The sequence below is a fragment of the Penicillium subrubescens genome, assembly GCF_028828155.1.
Source record: "Penicillium subrubescens strain IBT 31985 chromosome Unknown utg000007l_segment0_segment0, whole genome shotgun sequence".
Lineage (NCBI taxonomy): Eukaryota > Fungi > Ascomycota > Eurotiomycetes > Eurotiales > Aspergillaceae > Penicillium > Penicillium subrubescens.
Window position 1 is genome coordinate 2466002 of NW_026643157.1, and position 21510 is coordinate 2487511.

General features: G+C 48.6%; 9 protein-coding genes across 9 annotated transcripts; 8 read left to right on the top strand and 1 right to left on the bottom strand.

Moving 5' to 3' along the window:
* Positions 1–2424: 2424 nt before the first annotated feature.
* Positions 2425–3914, top strand: N7473_010662 (oleate delta-12 desaturase odeA; the record flags this gene model as incomplete). The annotated part of the gene is made up of 2 exons (XM_057156601.1): positions 2425–3421; positions 3505–3914. The coding sequence occupies 2 exons, from the start codon at positions 2425–2427 to the stop codon at positions 3912–3914; spliced, it is 1407 nt and encodes a 468-aa protein (XP_057005256.1).
* Positions 3915–5491: 1577 nt separating this feature from the next.
* N7473_010663 (PaaI family thioesterase) lies at positions 5492–6121 on the top strand (the record flags this gene model as incomplete). Its single annotated transcript, XM_057156602.1, has 1 exon — positions 5492–6121. The coding sequence occupies one exon, from the start codon at positions 5492–5494 to the stop codon at positions 6119–6121; it is 630 nt and encodes a 209-aa protein (XP_057005257.1).
* A 1405-nt stretch (positions 6122–7526) lies between these two features.
* On the top strand, positions 7527–8243 carry N7473_010664 (uncharacterized protein; the record flags this gene model as incomplete). Its single annotated transcript, XM_057156603.1, has 3 exons — positions 7527–7674; positions 7718–7996; positions 8053–8243. 3 exons carry the CDS (start codon positions 7527–7529, stop codon positions 8241–8243), a joined length of 618 nt encoding a protein of 205 aa, XP_057005258.1.
* Positions 8244–9300: 1057 nt separating this feature from the next.
* N7473_010665 (glycoside hydrolase family 78 protein) lies at positions 9301–11782 on the top strand (the record flags this gene model as incomplete). The annotated part of the gene is made up of 2 exons (XM_057156604.1): positions 9301–9317; positions 9373–11782. The coding sequence occupies 2 exons, from the start codon at positions 9301–9303 to the stop codon at positions 11780–11782; spliced, it is 2427 nt and encodes an 808-aa protein (XP_057005259.1).
* A 941-nt stretch (positions 11783–12723) lies between these two features.
* N7473_010666 (uncharacterized protein) lies at positions 12724–13182 on the top strand (the record flags this gene model as incomplete). Its single annotated transcript, XM_057156605.1, has 1 exon — positions 12724–13182. One exon carries the CDS (start codon positions 12724–12726, stop codon positions 13180–13182), a length of 459 nt encoding a protein of 152 aa, XP_057005260.1.
* A 728-nt stretch (positions 13183–13910) lies between these two features.
* N7473_010667 (uncharacterized protein) lies at positions 13911–15221 on the top strand (the record flags this gene model as incomplete). Its single annotated transcript, XM_057156606.1, has 1 exon — positions 13911–15221. One exon carries the CDS (start codon positions 13911–13913, stop codon positions 15219–15221), a length of 1311 nt encoding a protein of 436 aa, XP_057005261.1.
* Positions 15222–16303: 1082 nt separating this feature from the next.
* On the top strand, positions 16304–18257 carry N7473_010668 (glycosyltransferase family 2 protein; the record flags this gene model as incomplete). Its single annotated transcript, XM_057156607.1, has 3 exons — positions 16304–16514; positions 16571–17683; positions 17743–18257. The coding sequence occupies 3 exons, from the start codon at positions 16304–16306 to the stop codon at positions 18255–18257; spliced, it is 1839 nt and encodes a 612-aa protein (XP_057005262.1).
* A 178-nt stretch (positions 18258–18435) lies between these two features.
* N7473_010669 (phosphoketolase 1) lies at positions 18436–19480 on the bottom strand (the record flags this gene model as incomplete). The annotated part of the gene is made up of 3 exons (XM_057156608.1): positions 18436–19001; positions 19077–19333; positions 19383–19480. 3 exons carry the CDS (start codon positions 19478–19480, stop codon positions 18436–18438), a joined length of 921 nt encoding a protein of 306 aa, XP_057005263.1.
* Positions 19481–20877: 1397 nt separating this feature from the next.
* On the top strand, positions 20878–21449 carry N7473_010670 (uncharacterized protein; the record flags this gene model as incomplete). The annotated part of the gene is made up of 2 exons (XM_057156609.1): positions 20878–21088; positions 21166–21449. Coding segments are annotated over 2 exons (495 nt in total), but the record flags the coding sequence as incomplete, so codon positions are not given.
* Positions 21450–21510: the final 61 nt, after the last annotated feature.

A 21510-nucleotide genomic window follows, 5' to 3' on the forward strand; every position in this document is an offset into this window, starting at 1 on the left:
GCAAGTCACAGGCAGATATTACGAGCTCACTATTGAGTATAGCTACTGCTGTAGTATAGCCTAAAGATATTCATCCTCGGCCCTTCTTACACTGGCTGGTCACGCGTTTTGCAAAAACCCAACGAGGGACAATGACAGGTGTTCAGTGGGGCTATTTGATTGGTGGGGGTGCTCCTCAACAAAACTCAAGCGGGACCCGCTCGCCCAACAAGAGGGACTTTTCCCCCACGATGTACAGTATGGATACAAGCATTCATGGTATGTAAGAGTACATTTTGTACGCGAGTGTACTCCGTCCATCCGTAGGCCGAGCGTATCCCGAAGAGTATTGATGGTTGTATGTCAAATGTAGTTATACTATCTTGCTGCCGAGGTCAGTGGTTTGTTCAAAGTCTTTGGTACTGTGCTATCATGCCATATGTATTCCTTCATAGTTGAAGGGTACAAATGTATTGTACAATTGACATGTACTATTATTGCCAATACTGGGGCCGCCCAACAAGCAGTAGAGTACTTCTCCCTGACCAAACATTTCGCATTTCCCATTCACATGCCAGACATCCCGGCCCCCTTCCCCTCGCTTTAGAACACACTACCATAACATACTTATTCTATGCTGTACTGTAGTGTATTTCTTTCCCCCTTCTGAATGCCATGCCATGCCAATCGCCAAATTGCCACCCTTGACCCTCGATCAAATTGATCAATACACCCAAGCGGGCCGTGAACCAATCCCACCAATCCACCGTCCAAAGCTCGCACACCTGCGCAGCAACCCACGAAAATGGCCCGCCGAGGCCGGTCGATCGCCCAGCCCATCCACATGCTTTCCCCCGTCCCGTAGGCCCGTAGGTTCCGGGGCCCGCATGTGAAAGTGCCGTCCATGGATGATGGGCGAGATAGGATATCCTAGTATTACTGTAGGTCTAAGGGGAGACGGAGTATACAAGCTTGCTTTTTGGTGTGAGTTTAGACGGATGATTCATGACGTTGGTTTTGTTACTTGATGCTTATTGTTGTCAATTGACTTTTTTTAATTCAAGTATCTACCACAATGTACAGTACAATTGTAGTCACCTTAAAGGCAGTCGTTAGATTAATCCCTCACCGCCTCCGGACAAATTGAAATGGATAAGAAATAAAGTGTTGGGCCGCTCAAAGGGGACTAGCGTGGTTTAGGCGGTGGCGTATTTTTTTGGGAGCTGAAGAACGACCGGGGGATCTGGTAATTTTCAGTAGTACTTAAACTACTCCGTATATAGATCTAGAATGATACTATGGAGTACATAGGGAGATGGACAGGGAAGTAGAAATAACAATCAAGAGTAGATATAAGTTATAAAGAATAAGAGTAATCCTCGGCCCAGAATCAGGATCAGAATCAAATTCAAAATCAGATGTGTCCGCTACGGTGGCGCAACCAGATCTATCCAATCGCTTGGACTCTTATCGGGGAGGGCCGTGGCCCTTGTCATGCAAGACGTGAGATCGGCTGAAAGAGGAGTTCATGCAAGAGGAAGTGTGTCTCCATGAAAGGCGAACGAGTCAAGTGGCGGGAAAAGCAGAAGAAGAAAAAATTCGATGTGATGGATGGATGGGCCCAGAGGCGAGTGGAGACCCAAATCTTTAATTCTTTAGATTGTTGCTAGTGGTGTAATTTTGTAGAAAATGGCAATACCCCCAATAATACCGCCAGGGGCACATTCAGGCCGATTGGCAGGGACTGAGACCTGGCTCTAAATGCAAATTTACCCTCCCGGGTCGATGAAACCATGGAAAGATGGAAACAAAACATACACAACAGTAACATGGTGGTCCCTTTTTTTTTTTTTTTTTTTTTTTTTTTTTTTCATTTTCGTCTTTTTTGCCATCCCTATTATTATGATTCTTTCTCAGCCTGCCACTCTTTCCACTGAGGTGATCGTCTTTCGGTCTTGCTTTATCAATCCCTTCAGCTCCTCTCCTGGGATCTTACCTTCTCTCCCCCCCCACCACTCCCTGCGTTGTGTAACCACCAGGAAACAAACCCCCCAAAGGTGCCCACTTAAGAGGGACCAAAGAGGAAAAGACAGAGACCATTGACTGTGAGTTGAACCACTGAACATCCACTTCGTGACCGTCGATCAATTGGAAACTGACTGGCGTCTCCCCCAATCCCCACAGGCTTTGATACCAGCTGTGGTTTTTTTCTCTTTTCTGTCCGGGCTTTGCTTTTTTTGCAGCTAATTGCCGTTCCTTTTCTCTCTTCTCCCTTCGCTTTCATTCTTCCCAACATCCTCGGTGTGATTCGTTTCCGTTGGTTCGGTGGACGCATTATAGTACGGCCGAGGGAAGCTTTTTGAAGACCTCGCCATCCCCCTCCATATAATTCTTTCTTGGTTGCGTTCTTCCTGGGATTGACCATTTCTGTCTGTCGTCTTCGCCATGTCGTCGACTGCTCTCCCCAAGCGCGTTGCGCTGCACCGCAACCCCACCACCGACTCTTCGATGCCGTCGTCGGTCTCGGCCTCGCCCTTCGACAGCCCGCGTCAATCGCCTTCGTCGACCTCGCTGTCCTCCATGGCCTCGGACCAGGAGCCCCGGACCAAGATGCTGGACACCTATGGTAACGAGTTCAAGATTCCCGACTTCACCATCAAGGAGATTCGCGATGCCATCCCCGCTCACTGCTTCCACCGCTCCGCCGTGACCAGCTTGTACTATGTCTTCCGTGACATGGCTATCCTGGCCACCGTCTTCTACCTCTTCCACAACTATGTCACCCCGGAGACTGTTCCCTTCATGCCTGCTCGCGTGGCTCTGTGGACCCTGTACACCGTCATCCAGGGTCTTGTCGGTACCGGTGTTTGGGTCTTGGCCCACGAGTGTGGTCACCAGGCCTTCTCCCCCTCCAAGGTCCTGAACGACACTGTCGGCTGGATCTGCCACTCCCTTCTGCTGGTCCCCTACTTCTCCTGGAAGATCTCCCACGGCAAGCACCACAAGGCCACTGGTAACCTTGCCCGTGATATGGTCTTCGTCCCCAAGACCCGCGAGCACTATGCTTCCCGCGTTGGCAAGACCATCTACGAGCTCAGCGAGCTCGTTGAGGAGACCCCCATTGCGACTGCCACTCACCTGATCGGTCAGCAGCTGTTCGGCTGGCTGCTGTACCTGATCACCAACGTGACTGGCCACAACAACCACGAGAAGCAGCCCGAGGGCCGTGGCAAGGGCAAGAAGAACGGCTGGGGTGGAGGTGTCAACCACTTCGACCCCTCTAGCCCTCTGTACGAGGCCAAGGATGCCAAGCTGATTGTTCTGAGTGACCTCGGTCTTCTCCTCACCGGCTCTGCTCTGTACTATATCGGCTCCACCTATGGATGGTTGAACCTTCTGGTGTGGTACGGCATCCCGTACCTCTGGGTCAACCACTGGCTCGGTAAGTTATAACTCCGATCTGAATGGAAATCAGCTCAAGTCGAGTTTCTAAATGCAAACGTATCACTAACATCTTTTTTGCAGTGGCTATTACCTTCCTGCAGCACACCGACCCCACCCTCCCCCACTACGAGCCCGAGGTGTGGAACTTTGCCCGCGGCGCTGCCGCCACCATCGACCGTGATTTCGGCTTCGTCGGCCGTCACATCTTCCACGGCATCATCGAAACCCACGTCCTGCACCACTATGTCAGCAACATCCCCTTCTACAACGCCGACGAGGCCAGCGAGGCCATCAAGACCGTCATGGGCAACCACTACCGCACCGAGGCCCACACCGGCTGGACTGGCTTCTTCAAGGCCATGTGGACCTCTGCCCGCGCTTGCCAGTGGGTTGAGCCCACCGAGGGCGCCAAGGGCGAGAGCAAGGGTGTCTTGTTCTTCCGTAACACCAACGGCATCGGTGTTCCCCCTACCAAGATTGTCGCTAAATAGATGAAAACGAGACGAGACCAATGCCCCACCCACCTGCTTCGCATATGTTGTGGTTTTGTGGTCCTTTGCTGATTTAATTCTTTTTCTTGATCTCTTCTCTTTTCTTCATTTCTTTTTTTGTATACATGTTGCGTGCGCATACACAGTCTTTGTTCTTTTTCTTGACTTTCTGTTTCTCTGATGTTGAGATGGCTTTTTTGTCTTGCTGAGAATATAGATGAGAGAAAGATGATGCTGTAAAAGGAGTTTTTTTTTCTTCCTTTCGTTCCACTTTCAACCCTTTTATAATCAATCTTTATTTGATAAGTTCTTTTTCGGTGGTGGTGTATGCGCTGGTCGTAACAGACTTGACTAGATTTGACTGTGTTGGTGCTTGCCTCGAAACTCGAGGTGGTCGAGTGGGAGGCAGAAAACGATGAGAATCCGGTGGATATCGCTTCAAGTCTTGGTGGTTATTGGTGATAAAGACTCGTCTCTCGGATTTGTTTGCCTGCTTGGTCATCACTTTTTAATCGCACCTCAAGTCTTCGTATTCTCAAAACATTGATCAAGATCGTTAGCATCCAACTGGCTTTAGTGGAAACGCAGTTTATCAGTAGAATAGTCTGCGCCTTCAATGGCCAGACCTGCGCTACAGGTGAGGCATCCGGGATCTTCTCCTCGAGCAGCCAGCGTTCAATGCAGACTAGCTCTTCTAAGGCCTCCGATAATCCATCGATCAGGGACAGGCAGGTGGAGTGTATTGGTCGAGGCTGTTAGTGATCAGTATGGGATAGGATGTGTTGTTGCGCAAGGTCAAAGAGAGAGAGAGAGAGAGAGAGAGAGAGGAGAGAGGTAGGACAGGTTCTAGTGAGCGAACGCGAGTCCGATGAAGGCATCTTATTAATCCAGCGATGTGACGTGAGTGTTGGAACAAGGAACAAGGAACAAGGATAAGAAACAAGAAACCGTTGGAGCTTGGAGCTTGGAGCTTGGGTTTTGCGGGGTAAATTGCCCTTCCGTCGCGTGCCGGCCAGAAGTGGAAAGTGGATTGGATTTGGTGGAGTCTTTATTAGATGACTGGGGCATTATTTGGGAGTTGTTGATAATAGTTATAATCGGGCTACATTAAGGATGACATGCCTCTCGTTAGGATGTTGAATATGTACTTTATCAATCCGATACTCAGAAGTGCAATCTCGAATGGGACTAAGAAATGCATGCGATCTTGGAGGGGACCAGTCTCTAATCATTCCAGACGAACATACCAGCCAGTCAATTATTGATCTTTGGCAGCCAAAATCTTCATCATAGAAGAGTTCATTTAATTCTCTCGACATTTGAAGGGATAAAAGATCTCGGTAGATCATATAGATGATCTAGGCGCCAAGACAAAAGTAGGTTATTAGCTTATTAGCTTCCCGCGGCCAGATGGCGAATTTCCCCGCGCCCCGAAAGAAGCCTAGGCACAAATGACACAGCCTCAGCATCGCCAAAATATTTCACTTCAATCTACAGAGTAGACTAACTATATACCTTTCATTCACTCTTCATTTTCGCTGGAGCATCTCACCTTCCTTAATTCACGCAACACCAACATGGCAACCAACGACCCAATCCCCTTCCAATCCATCCCCTGGATATCAACTCTCCTCAAAGACACCTCCTTCGTGACGCTCACCATCCCATCAAGGACAAAAAAACCCTCCACAGAAGACAACCTCTTCTCCAAAACCCTCAATTCAGAAACAACACTATCCGCTTGTTTAAGCCAGTACCGTCCCCTACAAACCACCACCACCACCAAGTCCAAGTCCACACCTTCTAGCCCACAAAGTCCAACCACAACCACAAGTACCCTCGCCGAAGAACTCCGCCTCTTCTTCATCCTCGGCTCCGATCTAAACGGCTACCCGGGAATGCTTCACGGCGGCATCGTCGCCACCCTCCTAGACGAAGCAACCGGCCTACTATTATCACTAAATGGCCATGTAGGCGATGCTTCGATCCGGGAAGCTAAGCATGCGCAACCGGGCCCTGTGACTGCGTATTTGAATACGAAGTTTCTGCGTCCTGTGCCCACGCCGGGCGCCATTTTGGTGCAGGCGAGAATGATTGAGGTTAAGGAGGATCGGAAGTGGAGGGTTGAGGGGGTGATAAGGGATGGGGACGGGGTTGTTCTTGCGCAGGCGGAGGCGTTGTATATTAGGCCGAGGGCGAAGATTTAGATTTAGATTTTGGGGATGAGGAAACTGGGTTTTGGTGATTGCCCTTCTTACCTAGGGGTTTGTGAGTGGGAGGGCTAAACTGTTACGTGAATTCCCTCCTTGTATGCTGTTCATAGATTCTTCATCTCAGAATGTCTTTGTGTTTACGATTTGGAGGGCGCTTATCAACGGCCGAGTCTTACTGTAGACCATATAACAAACAGCCTTGGTTTTTCTGAGAATGGCGCTGCTCCCATTCGGCTTTCTTCCCTGTTCATAGGCTGGCTTGGTATAAATATCATTCTTTCTATTTCCAGATCAGAGACAGATTTGCATGCCAAAATTACGACGCTACTAAGATCACGCCTCCTTCGGAGCAAATACGCTTATTAGCGAACTCACCCCATAAACTCTTTTTAGTAACCTGCACTAAAAACATAGTAGCCAGAAAATGAGATACACACAGATCTCTCGTGAAATTACTACTTCGACAGCCCTCTAGTGGTGGAGTCATCCCTTGAATTATGTACATCGGAAGTGGGGTGTAGTCCATATCATGAATGTGCTTCAGCTTCAACCTCAACGATGAGGTGAGAGAATTGTTAAAATATGTATAGCGATCGTACCAAACAGAATAAGATATGGCGATAATTTATTTTATTTGCAAAACATTGTCCCCAAAACTCTTGGGTATGGTGAGGGAGAAGGGAGCAAAAAGAGAAATTGAGACGTCAGCTACAGGGTTCGAACCTGTGCATCCGAAGATACTTGATGCCCAAACATGGCAGGGTTACCCCCAGTAAAGTTCAAGTCAAGCGCCTTAGACCACTCGGCCAAACTGACCTCAATATTCGAAGACTCAGCTTTTGATTATATGAAGCATTCGGTCTTTCGCCAACCTCGGTAGCTGCACCTTCCTTCTAAGCGACTGTCTGACCACCTTCCCCATTTACTTTCTGTCGCCATGCCTAACATATAATCGTCAAGAAACGCACCATTGAGCAGGTTTATCCCAGGGGATAGCTGCTGATTGGACTTTTTTCCCCATGTACTTGAAAGACTGGTTGATGTCTCACAACCCTCTAAGCCGCACCAGTCCTGTGGACGAGCCATATTGTACTCTGCCAGTATCCCTGGCGGTCGCTTCTTGAGCTTTGATAAATTTAGACATTTCTGACCAACTATAGATGATTCAGTTCATAATAATAGCCTATTCGGTATATATATATATATATGTATGTATATATACATCATTCAGTATGCAATTATAGACTATTCGGTACATAATGAAGTCAAAGAGAACAATAAGACCTGCTTTGGGATGAAGAGAACAAAGCCGTTGAACATAACAACGCATAGTCCGATAAAGCCGCTATATTGTCTAATTCATTTAGAATAGCCTTGTCATTCCACCTCAAGCGCGTAGATGCAACTAAAAAAAAGGCCCCAATCTCACCTCCGCAACGATCTTCATCCACCACACTGGGTTCCACTTCCCACATCATCATCATCCTCCTCTTTGGCAACCACAAGTCCAACCTCCCAAATCCTTCACCATTACAAACCCACCTTCAGTAAGTACAACAATCCAATCCCCAACAATATAGAGTTACGAAGAAGCCTTCAACGACAGCCGGGAGAACATCATCAACCGGCTTGTGGATTGCGTCCACAAGCTCGAAGAATTCCCCAAGCGGTTCGACGAGGTTGCCGCCGGCATGCAACTTGCCGCAAAAATACTCGAAACCAATGTCAAGGGCAACGGTAAGTTCGAGGCCTCCCGAGAAGATAGCGACGTGCCGGCTCGGTTCGAAACTCGCTGTGATTTACTTCGAGATGCTATCGACTGGCAGGGCTCATTGCTTGGTGGTCGCTCCCACCTTGTCGGCCACACCCGTACCGCGCTGGACTGTCTTCGAATTCAAGTTGGTAGACTGACTCTTCGATCTCAGGTGACGATAGTTATGCCGAGTTGATGGAGAACTCTGCGGCCTCACGGGTAGCTCAATCTGTGAATCGTCAGCCTTTGGGACATATTGTCGATGAGGATAGGCTTAAGGAGATTGAGAAGACTTTCAACATGTTGAATCAGCCGTTTCCTAACTGCAGCTGCATCCAGTGCACTAAGCGCCGGAGCTCTTAACAATAGCTGTTTTCCTTGATATCTACATTGAAATTGAAATCGTTGCCTGTCTATCCATATCCTCACCCATCGTAGCCTTAGTACTAGTTGCTTGCTTTTCTGTATATGTCACCCCTTGTTGCGGTACATACATGTTTACCTCGATTACATCTTTCGAATCATTTTTCAAAGTACAATTATCAAGGTCATGAAAGTCTAGTTGGGTTTCAAAATTACAGAATCTTACAGAGTCTTTCTCTGTTAAGTCGACAGAACTTGTGTGATTTGTCCTTTCTCGGCTGCCGCACTGATGTATGTATGGCTCATAGCCTATCTTCATTGTCCGTTATTGACCTGATTTCTATGCTCAATATTGAGCGACAAAATTGGACTGCTGCCAGGCGCAGAAATTGCCCCTTTGAATTTAACCTAGTACTAACCCCTCCGAGCCATGAATCTGTCGAAAATCCACGGAATAATATCCTGTCGGAAAATGCAGTTACCAACTTCCCTATACGTCGGCAAAGCGTGGCGGCACTTCGGCCTCCTTGAGCGGTAAACCAAGGCTTCTAATTTTGTCCTAGGCTCACGAGTCTCAAAATTTTGTCTTTCTATTGACGGGGAACTGGAAGCTTCATGCCCACAGTCCAGGCTTCCAAAACTTCACGACTGTTGGCAGATGACTTCTTTTAAGTTTCTATGGCGGCAGCGAGCCACTGTAAACTTGATTGAGCGAATAGCATCGTTATTTCGCCGAACATTAAGCGGAATATGTGGTACCCCGGAAAACCCGACCCTGACGATGTGGGGTTGCCGGGGGGGGGGGGGTTGCGGGTGTGCCGAATGGCCTCTCATCCAATTAATTCCCCGCACGACAGAGATGAGCTCGGGTACAATCCCACCGAGACCCTCATGGAGGAAAGAAAGGGGAGGGGGAGTGAGAGACGAGGGGAACAAATACCACACGCTGCCGTGATTGCAATTGGTCTTCTTGTTGGAAACACCACCACCCAGAACAAAGATGAGGGCCCTAGCAGGGGGAAATTCTTTGTCGTAGGCGCATTGCTTGCAGTCTGCAATGCATCGACCGAGTTTGTGCCCTTTATGACATTTTTTGATCAAACAGAACTAACCTGCATTCTTTATACAGCAACTTTCTACCTCAAAAGTACCAACTGGGTACTGGACCGAGCATAAACACCAAACCCCTTCATGCCAGCCATTCCGTTACTCTAGATTTCGACAAGAACCCTATCCTTACCTTGGACTATGCACGCGAAGTTGCGGGTTTTCCATACTTCCAAATCTCAGATGTAAAGGGCCCAGTGCAGATCGAAGTTAAGTACACAGAGCAATTTGATGGGTTGAACCATGTCTGGGCCGACGGGCCATATTACTTTACAAATGGACTTTCCAATTCATTCAGAGTCGAGACTTTCAACATTACAGAACCTGGAAAGATCGAGTCTTACTTTATCCAAGGAGGACAAAGATGGCAGTCCATCAAGGTCTTGACCAAAGGGCACATCACGCTGTCTGAGGTTGGATTTGTACCTACCATCGACCATGTCGATCTTGACAACCTTCCTTCTACTTTCACCTGCTCCAATCCAACATACAATGAGATCTGGAAGCTTGGAGCTAGTGCCGTCTCAGCCGCCTGCTTTGACGCTGGCTCTCAACCCTCCACTTGGGATATCACCAAAGAGGGCGCATACATCCGCGGTCAGAAGCCCGGTCCTGGCGTGAATGGAATCGATTGGACTGACTACACCATGACTTTCTCATCTAAGATCGTTCGTGGAGGAACTGGCTGGTCTGTTTCTCAACCTATTTCAGGAACTGGGCTGCTGCTCCTCCTGGTCTCTGATCTACCGGATGAGACGACATTTGTCAATACTAACAGGACTCTTACTCCGCCAAACTCCATTGTTGTTGCCTCTGGTTACGGATTTGTGAATCAGACCACACTCGACAGCAAGCTCGTTGGAAGCTTCCCGGTCTCTATCGACATCAAGGAAGGTGAATGGTACAAAATCTCGACCACTCTGCTCTCTCGCTCTCAGCTTTCTGTTGATATCGATGGGACCCAAGTCTTGAACATCTCACTAGCTGATTATGGCGTTCCTGCCGTCAGTGCCGGTGGTTGGGGATTTGGACCCTACCAAGATCAAATCGCGTTAGTGAAAGACGTGACTGTCCACGCCAGCAATGGCACACTTCTTTACGAGAATGACATGCTATCATCCTCTATCTTGTCCGAGTATGGTGTGCGACAAAATACGGAGGCCTTGTGCATGGATGGAGCGAAGCGAGATCGTTTGGTCTGGCTAGGAGATTTCTTCCACACCTCGAGAATTCTGACTTCGAGCACATCTCGCTGGGACTACGCCCGAGGAACTTTGAACTACCTGCTTGACACTCAGTTGCCAAATGGACTTGTCAACATTGCTCCACAAATGGGATACAACAATTCGTGCTTGAAAGAGGTTCTGTACTCCTACTATGGCCTGAATGACTACCAAATTCTGGGAGTTCTCTCCTTCACCGGGTATCTCCACAGAAGTGGAGATCTGAGCTGGGCTCGAGGTGTCTGGCCTTCTATCCAAAATCAAATTTCGTGGATACTCGGTCAGATTGACAGCGCTACTCAACTGGTCAACTTTGGTGGATTCCTCGGCGATGCAAAGGGTACCGCGATCAGCGCCGCGCTTGTGCAGGCACTGAGTGAGGCTGCCCTGGTTGCCGACGCTTTGAACGACGCAACGAGCGCAAAATTATACCGTGACAAGGCGGCACAAGTATCCAAAGCCATCAATGAACTACTTTGGAATGGTGAGCTGGGCGTGTATGTGCGCAGTACCTCATCCAACACCACTTTTGGAGTGGCAGATATTGCTTTCGCCATCAGCTCCGGTGTTGCCAGTGAGGAACGAGCCGCATCATGTCTGGCTAGACTCGCCGATTTGAAACTTGCTCCCGGCTACAAAGATATCTCTACTACCGATTCCTCTTCTGCCAATATTTCTCCGAACACCAATGGCTTCCTGATGGTAGCAGCTATGGAGGCAAATGACACTGCTGTCGCCAAATATCTCCTGGACAACCTTTGGGCAGCAATGATGAATGATAAATACGGCACTGGTGCTTCTTGGGAATATGTTGCTCAGGACTTGAGCCCTGGGCTTAGCTTGTTCACGTCTCAAAGCCATCCATGGGGTGGAGCACCAACCTATGTTCTGACCGAATATATTACCGGTATTCGCGCTGTCATGCCAGGACACAAGACGTGGATCATTCAACCCGCAATCTCAGGATTTGATCTTGATTGGGCTGCTGCATCTGTCAAAACTCAGTATGGACAGCTGTCAGTGAAGTGGGAGCTTGGTAATAAGCTGCTGACTGTGAATGTCGCCGCACCGCAAGGGACTTCGGGCAGTTTGAGTCTTCCTTCCAGTCTCCAGATTAAGAGTATCAAGGTCAACGGTCACAAGAGCCCTTCAGGGAATAGTGTTTCGCTGCAGGGTGGGGCCACTATTGTCACAATTCAACTGAGCTGATCTGGACATGAGGGTTTGATAAACTATACTTTCATGGATCCTTGGTACATATTTCACTTGGAGCATTCTCTCGCATAAGATAAAGATCTATCTTGAACAAGAGTGATATTATTAGACTGTAAAAACCCAGACAAAGTAAAGAGCATCCCTCACATAGAGCAACTCCGCATATACTCTAATTTAAATTTAGTCACTTGTTGAAGCACTTAACCCCTAGTCGTGGATGATAAAGGAAGGACCCAAGTGAGTTTCTCTAGGCAGACATATAGATTTAGTACGAAAGTATGTCTTCCGAGTCTTCCGAAAGGGGTTCTCTGCGGAGACTGCGGTGCAGGTCTATGAGCGATGACATACAGACATGCAATCCACGGCTAAATAATGTTCAAAAATGTCGAAAGGGAATCTTCTGGCATTTGAAAGTGGATGCTTCATTTCACTTGATACAGGATGTTTCCAAAACAAGAGGCTCCGCACTAAAGAGGCGGTGCCTGAGGGCAGTAACTCTTTATCCTCCGTACATCAGCTAACATTGTCTTGGACCCAACTTGACTTTCTCCAAGACTTCTTTATTCCCTTTCCACTAAATATTCCGAACAATTTTTCGGAAGCAATCATTCAGGTGCTCCAGCCTTTCAACTCATCCCATCCGTTTTCCTACCAGAACTGGCCTTTCACAGCTCACCAAATAATTCTCAAAAGCAGCGAGTTCCTCACGCATCCCCGATGATGAAATAGAGGAACCATCAAAACGGGATCCCACCATAGAAGCATACTGCAACGGCGCAGACAACCTAGAACGGCTTCTCCAAAAAGATAGATTCATAAAGTAGGGCTTCGTTATCTATCGTTGCACATACCAAAGCCAAAAAGACTGGGAAAGATTCATAGCTCGCTTCCTCCAGCCCGTCACAGAATATCTTGAGGACAGCAAGGGTCTAGACATGTTAGAAGGGTTTACCCTAACAGTCTTTGAAGACCCCTCATTTGATAAGGCGACCACCGCTCTGCTTCGCACCTATTTCAGGAAGTGGGCTACGATTGCACCGCTGCAGGAACAGGGTGTCGATACTATCGGGTATTCGGGTCGCTACAGATTTTTTGTCATAGTCGAGCAGGAGGCGCTAGAGTCTGTCTTGAGCTCGGACCCGGATGCTATAACGCAAACCGGATTTGTTCGTTTGGTTTATAGGGAATGGAAACCGGAGGTAAATGAAGATAGCAATGAGTCAGTCGATTCGGATAAGGAGTTTGAGCCCCTAGAGGGATGCACGCAGGAAGATGTTAGTTGGATGAAAGTGCCTTACGATGAGGTGCAGGCGATTGGAGCCACGGAAATGTGCAACACGCACGACTGGGATATGTATTATGCTCGTCCTCCGGAAATGCAGGCCTTGGATTGACCTTAAAGTGTCCACAAGCGAGACCGGAGATTAGTTTAGGAAATATGGGAATCGGACTGTGTATTGTGAGAGCCTCAACGGCATTGACAGTTGCATTTATAGGTCTAAGTAATTTTCTGCTTCAACAAAACAAACATATTTGTAACTGTTGCTAGGTATGGTAGGCAAGTCCAAGAGGATCCTTCACATCGTCTTCGAGGATGAGTTCTACCAGTGGACCTTGGCACTCGAGAAGAGATTGCTTCATTTCAAATGATGCGGGATATTCCTCAAACGAGAGGCTCTGCTCTTAGCACGTGGGCCGCATTGTGGCCGGTCCGCCATGGCTCGGACCCTTAGACCCGCGAAGCTTGGCTGGAAGCTTAGCCAACAAAATGATGGTTCCGAAAAGGCTTCTCTATGCCACTTCCCGTGGAAAACTCTCCTTGATTGGTCTTCTAGAATTGATCTTCAGGCCCTATGAACATATCGAGTCTAGTACAATTACACCTGCCTTCAGCCATGCACGCCCACGATCCGCTTGGACCCTTCCACGACTTCGATACTCGACGAAGCCTGTCGTGCCCACGTGTCTTGGAAGGGTAGTAGATCAGTTTCTTGTTTTATGAGTGATGCCTAATGCCCGATAGTATAAAGGCGGTCTTCATGGCCGGGGCCTCATAACTGCTCCTCGCAGAAAACAATCTCCCTTGAAGTTCTGACAGTTGTGGACTCGAGGTCGTCTAAAGATGAACGCCTTCACCAACGCCGTTTCAGCTTTGGCGCTCTCATCCGCGGCTACTGCTCAGTATGCTCTTCCCGCAAAGGATGTGCCCTACATTGGTGGCAATGTCTTCAGGCACAACGACCCGGCAGTGGCCAGCTATCCTTTCTCCTATACTCCTCCCTTCGAGCCGGAGCAGTATGGTGGCTACTACTACTGGTCGGTGAACAACGAGACCGTCAGTGGTAGCAACTTTACTGGCTACGGCGCCAAGGAGGGTTATCTGCTTCCTTCCGGCGCGACTGGCAAATACCCTTTCTTCCAGGTCAGCGAGGGTCACCCCAAGGCCATCAACAGCTCCAAGCTCTTCGCAACTTGCGCTCCATCAGCGGGCCAGTGCGAAGGCAAGTTCCAGAAGATCCTCCACATTGTCTTCGAGAATGAGGTCTACCAGTGGACAGTGGGCCAGGCTTATTGGAAGCTACTGGCTACCCGTGGCAAGCTGCTGACTCGCAGCTATGCAATCACCCACCCATCCCTGCCCAACTACGCTGCTCTCGTCGCCGGTGACTTCTTCGGTATGGCCCATGAGGATTTCTACAATGTGAATGCCACCAGCATCTATGATCTCCTCGAGGCCAAAAATGTCTCCTATGGTACCTACGCGGAGTGGTACAATCCTATCGCGACTCACCGTGGCCCGAACGACTGCAACAACTACGTGACAAATGGTCCCATCGACAACACCAACCCTGACTGGTGGTCTCAGGTGTACCGTCGCCTCGACGTCCCAGCTCTGCTTTTCAGCTCCTACACCAGCAAATATGAGCGCTGCAGCAAGATCTACGGTGCCAACAACACCTTTGCCGATGATGTCATGTCACATACTCTGCCCGAGTACTCCTTCTACGTTCCGGATATGCTTCACAATGCCCACGACCCTACCTCCGACAGCAACTACTTCAACCAGCCAAACACTGGTGGCCAATGGCTCAACTCATTCTTGGATCTGTACCTGCCTCATCTCGAGGCTCAAGGCACCCTGGTTGTTGCTACCTTCGACGAGGCTACCTGGTGGAATGACGATGACTCTGACCCCAACAATGACAACCACATTGCTACCATCCTGTTCGGTGCCGGAGTTACACCCAACACTACCGATGACAGCTACATCACTCTGTACGGTATGTTGCGAGGTGCCATTCAGAACTTCGGCCTGGGCTCGCTCGGCCGTAACGACACAAACGCTACCAATGGCAACCTCTTCAACTTGGTGGATTCCTCTAACGCACACAAGAAAGCGAAGTTGGGTGGTGGTGACCAAGGAGATGAATAGAAGTCTCGAGAAATGTTGAGATGTTGATTGAGGGGGATGCCTAGCTACTGGGCAAGAAGAGTTAAGGGGGAAGGATATGACTTGAGCTAAGAGCTTAAGAGGCTAGGTCTGAGTAATTTTGTGTCTATATTTAGATTTACCCTTCGTCCGTGCGTTTTACGCACCATATACCAATTTGAATATGTAGTGATGATTGATCAGATTGATAGATCGGGGTCAATTCAAGAACACTTCATCCCATCACTTTATGCTTTACTCAAAGCTCTTATTCTGATCCTTCAAATCGGATTCTATAGTGTAAACGGCTACAGATATCAAACAAAATCGCTATCGCTAAATGTTCCCCACAAATCGGAAGCTGGGTTGAATCTAGAGGCTGATGAACACCCGTATGATCGGAGTATGCCGTAAGCACAAATGCACCGAATTGCTCAAATGAAATAGGGCCAATCAAAAAGGCTTGACACCCCTAAATTTATAAACCCATGCCCACTTGTCTAGACTCCCAGAGCCGTGAGCTATTGGCAAGACAAGCGGTCAAGGAACCCCGGAATTAGTTGGAGCCGGTCTTCCGCTGACTGATGCCAAACTCTTCAATCCGAAACTGGACCTCAATTGCTCAACTTCCACCATTTCAGTACCCACCTTCTGTCAAACTAGGCTCTCGCATTGAGCGACCAGATCACTCCTCAGACAAACAAGGTGGACATCATGCACCATGCCCATCCCCCTCAGCTTTACAGTCGGCAGCCGGGACGAGCGGAAGAAGGTTTGGGCACGATCCGACCCAGGACTCCACTCGTGGCGGTATAGCGGGCATCTGAATGGCTCGAGGCCGCCTCTTGTACAAGCGCACAAACGCCTTCCCCCTTTTTGAAGTGGCTTGTCTCCTTTCTGTCCGCCTTTTAGTGCCGTGATATTCCAATCTCGTGGCTAGGGGGTTTTGAAATATTTTTGGATTTAGCCGTGGAGGTGCTGGCAGAGATTGATTGAGTCTAAGTTGCCTGGATCTACCGCTACTGCAGCCTACTGCACATCACCAACAAGACACCCGCATCTGTGGAGCGGACAATCCCCGGCAAATGGCTGCCGATCAGATCTACGATATCCGAGAGCTTCCTCAGGACCCCCGGATTCTTTCGCGACAGAAATACCGAAATTATCTTTACTATGTAGCGCAATCTGCCATTTGGATCGGCAATGCCTATGTTGTCCTACGCATTTTGTCAATCTTGCTTTCTCCGCAAACATGGCAGATGTGGGCAATGTTCCTCATCGAGGCTATTTTTATTCGTGAGTGCCACGGGCATCCGGGTGTGAAAGGAGGGAAGGTCTAATCGAATGTCCAGATCTATCACGAAAGGATCAGCTCCTAGTCATCGTGGCGTCCAAAGTCAAAGAGAATGGCCCGCGCAAGAGACTACGCGTGCATGGGACTAAAGACCTTCCCCGCGTGGATGTGCTTTTACCTTGCTGTGGTGAAGACGTGGACGTTATCATGGCCACAGTACGCGCTGCCTGCGCCCTTGACTATCCAACCTCCTGCTTCCGCGTCCTGGTGCTGGACGATGGTGGATCAGCAGCCTTGAAGCAAGCAGTGTCAGATCTTCAATCTCAATGCATTCATGTCTCATATCATTCCCGCGGCAGACAGTCCGGTATGGTATTTGCCAAATCAGGCAATATGAATTACGCCTTGACCACGCTGCAAAAAGAAGACCCGCCTGAGTTTTGTGCGATCCTCGATGCGGACTCTGTTCCATCTCCGGACTTCCTTCGGGCAACCTTGCCTCACCTACTGCAAAGCCCAGACGCCGCTCTGGTTTCTACTCGTCAATATTTCTCTAATCTACCAAATGGTGATCCTCTTTCCCAGACTAGGAGTCACTTCTACACTTGCCAGAACGCTGCATTGGATGTCCTCGGTCTCGCAATTGACGCGGGCTCAGGGGCAGTCTTCAGACGGAGCGCAATCGTGCATGTTGGCCTGTACCCAACATTCTCCTTCTCTGAGGACTGGCAGCTGTCCCAGATCTTGCATGGCATGGGCTGGCGCACGTTTCAAGTTCAGGAGCCTCTGCAGTTCGGTTTGGTTCCCGATTCGCTGACAGGCCACTGCGCTCAGCGAAACCGATGGAATATTGGACACGCCCAGCAAATTCCTGCTATGCTTTCATCGGCATACAAACACTATACGAAGTCTTTACGATGGAGTATCATCTGTGATGGGTTCGGAATTGTAGCTGGAGAAGCTGAATGTTTCTTCGGCTTTCTTGCAGTCCCGTTGCTCTTTTTGTCAGGGCAACTCATCCCGACAGCCCACCCTTCTCTAGTAAAGGCTCAGATTCTCATGTCCATCTGTCAAGTCGCAGTCATGTGGATATATGAATACCTTCAGGCTGCGATTAATGATTTCCAGAGTGCACCATTTGCCCATCTGGAAAACAAATGGTTGGCCGGCCGTAAGTTCCGTTTTCCATGTCTTTCTAAGAAAAATTTCATATCTGACTAATTACTGCAGCGAACATCCTCGCAATCTTGCGATTTTACCTTGTCTCCGCCAAGCCCAAAGGGTCTTCCTTCGTGACTGGAAGCGTCCTCAATTCTTGGAACCAGCACGCCCTATCAGCCTGCAAAAAATTGTATCTGGATCTCTGGAAGAATGGTGTCTTTTACAATTTGGTGTTACTGGTAGCTACCGTCTGGGCTGTTTCTCACGCGATAACATCCGTGATGGTAGGAGAGGAGGGGCGCACAATTACCAGCTTGATGACTGGCATCGCCTTCCCACCTTTGGTGCACATCTGCTACTTGACGTTGATGGTCAACTGGGTTCCGGTCGCTTACATCCTGAAGCCCCCTCACTACCCTAACCGCCCCTCCCATCCCATGGAGAAGGACGGAAAGTCAACATCTCGGCTGCGAGCCAAGAGTGACGCTGCTTCGGATTTCAAATGGGCTGCCGCAGGCAAGGTGGGAAAGGAAATCCTGCATTTGGGAACTAGGTTGGAAATCCAAGAGCGTCCTGAGCTCTAGACGTACCCTGATTCCGATGATCTCCATAAGCATGGTTCATGTTCAAAATTTTGAATTCTATTAGTCTTTCCTTTGATTAATTTACTGTCCCCTGCCGTGTCACCATTCCGTGCAAGATGACCTGGAGATAGTTTCGATCAAAATGATATTTCTATAGACCCATAAGCTGTTTCAATAATCAGGGAATTTCCTCCAAACCATAGAACAAATTATCTTTCAACCACCAGTCTTCCAAGAACAGAGCGTCAAGCTGTGTGTTACCTCCTCCCATCTCAGGAAAATTAACATTCTCGGCTTCCTCAGCAACCGGCCCTGTACCAGCGGGAATATTTGGCAGACACCATGACTTAAACCTCAAAAATATCCCTATAGCGCGTTCCATGGTTCCGCCGCAGCATTGCTCGCCAATCTCTGACATGGCTTGCTCAATATTGCGGATCACTTGGTCGATTACTTGGATCACATCGATATTCGCTTTCACCAAGCCGAGGTCCCAGACAGGATCATTAAGGGTGGAGAGCTTATAAAGAACGATGATGTACCGAACGAGTTGTGTGAAAACTGGAAACGAGATCCCGGGATAATCGGGGATTGGGATTGTGAGGAAGTTCTCTGTTGCTGATTTAACTGTGTTGAGGCATGAGTAGAGATACTCGAGTCGTTGGAACCCTGGTGGACTTTTTCGGGAGAGAACCAGGCCGAATACTGATAGCTCGGTGTAGAACACCGAGGCGGAGAGTACTCCTGTCGAGGCGAAGAAGGGTTAGTATAGTTATGGCAACGATATGACACTGAGTGATCTGAAAGGGATGAACATACGATCGTGCTGCAGTCGTGATGGCATACTAGCCTTGACCTCGTCCACCTTTTGTTGAAGGAACTTTAAATAGAAGTCTGCTGGAGCCTTTGTTGCCTCCCTCACACTCTCGACCTCTCCAACGATACGCTGCAGCCTGACTTGGTGGACAAAAATCTCGTCGTATGGAGATTCCTTGCTCTGCATTAAATCGTTGATGCAGTCATCCATGTAAGGCGTCCATTGCATCGGGTCAATGTGGCCAAAGTATACAGAAACACTGATAAGGTAAGAATTTGGGCTGTACATTCCGGTGGTTAAGAACCTACATTGAACTCAAGACAAAGCACCCGAGAACAGCTCGTTTCTCTTCGAGCGATCGCGATTGGCCTTTGGGTGTGAAAGCGCATTGGCTGATGGGGAACATGTTGGACTCTTCAGATGGAGGCTTATTCAGACGAAGATCAAACACCAATGTTGTCGCCAGCTGCGTAAATCTGGCTAATTGAGCAGGGTTGGAGTTGAGAAGCTGATTGTGTCCCCAGGCCAGAAATATCAGAAGACCGAGGAGTAGGTCAATGTTGATAGTTGGTTCATTGTCAAGGAATATACGCCGTACCACTTCTTGCTTGATCCTGTCACCGAGCGCGAGCTTCGTCTGTGTTGATTGAGAAGCTGCAGCTACTAGGCAAAGCCACAAGAAAGGCCGGTCTCGGCTTAGTTGATGCGCGTCTGCATCTGGAGGAAGGTGAAGAAAAGGAAAGTATTTCAGAAGATGATTCCGGAAATAACTTAGGTGCTGTTCGGGTGAAGGCTCAAGACCCGGCGGACCCGCTGTGGAGGGCAATGAGGTTGAAACGGTCGAAACACCCAATGAGTTCGATGTACTGCAGGTAGAGATAGGTGGTGATAGATGGTTAATGCCAGGAGACGGAGTGCTCAAGCCTCCTCCAGATCCTATTATCGTGACGAGGTTATCTAATTTACCCTCAAGCTGATCCAGGCGAGCGATGGGATTATTGCGCTGGGCTTGTCGTGCCCTTGACGACTGTCCAGGCACACAAAGCTTTTTCAAACGATCACATCGTTCGCAGGCGCCACTAGGTCTCGAAATGCATTTGCATTTTGATCTTGCGCATTCTGAGCATGCCTAAATTGACGGTCAGTCGATCAGCATATCCCGGAAGCAGTCGGATGTCCCAAAGGCCCAAAGGTAAACGAACTTTTCCATATAGCTGCATGGCTGGAGCCATATCTATTGACAATCGCGTTGTCAGTTTTCCGAGTGACGAATTGGCCTAATCACGGCTTTCATTGTCCGATGCCGAAGCAAAAGGTGGAAAGAACCAAAAGGTAGTGAGGCCTGGAACAGAACAGGCGGGTTTGTGGAAGTGAACTCCGGATACGGGTTCGGAGTTCGGCATGCCGACCGCCGCCTTCTCTTACCATGTAGCGGAATAAAGTTAACACAGGCCTACGCCCGAATGAAAACGAGTTTAAATGTATAACATACTTGGAAAAATTCAGTGACGCATCACAAATTCGCAATGAAGATTATAGTCGCAGGAGCCACGGGCTTGGTTGATCCGAAATAATTCGCCAATGTCTCGACATCGGTTCAGTCACAGAGGTGATTGCATTAGCGCGAAGACCTATTCAAATCAACGAAAGTACAAATTCCTCAAAACTTAAAATTGTGCTCATTGAAGACTACGGATACTTTTCCGATCATGCCAAGGCTGCATTTGCAGGTGCGGATGCTTGTATATGGTGTATCGAAAAGTCAACATCCAGACTGACCACAGACTAAAACAGTATCACAGGACGGTGGCCATAACTCCTTTTAGGTTCGGGAACTTTGAATTTGACGAAGTGGAGCGAGTATGCCAAATTTGCACGTTGAGTGGTCTACGAGCGATGTATGAGGCCCAAGAAGGTCGACCATTTCGATTCCTGTACCTGAGCGCCGAAGGGACACCTGATGATCCCATGAAGAAACCCATGTTTATGGGAGGTTATCAGATTATGCGGGTAAGTAAATAAGAATTTGACTGTTATCTCAAATATTCGGGGTTTTTCTCATCCATGATGTACTCACGTTGCCATCATTAGCACAACACAGAACTGCAAGTACAAGAGCTTTCCGACAAGCACACAAATTTAGAGATCTGTACCGCTCGTCCAGGTGTGGTCGCAAACTCCACAACCTGGGGAAGAGCTGCTCTGGCTTCTATGTAGCAATTGACCAATCATTTCTCGCGGTTCATTCCGAACGTGGGACCAAGCTTGCGGCGGCCATCCTAAGCCAGGTTTTACATGGATTCAGTGGCGAGATACTTTCCAGTGCGGATTTAGTCCGAATTGGGCAAAAAGCCTTACGTGCAAAAGAGACTTAGCTTTATATGCTTCGGAGCGTAGACGGAAATGCAGCATTGTCTAGATTATATTGATTTCAGT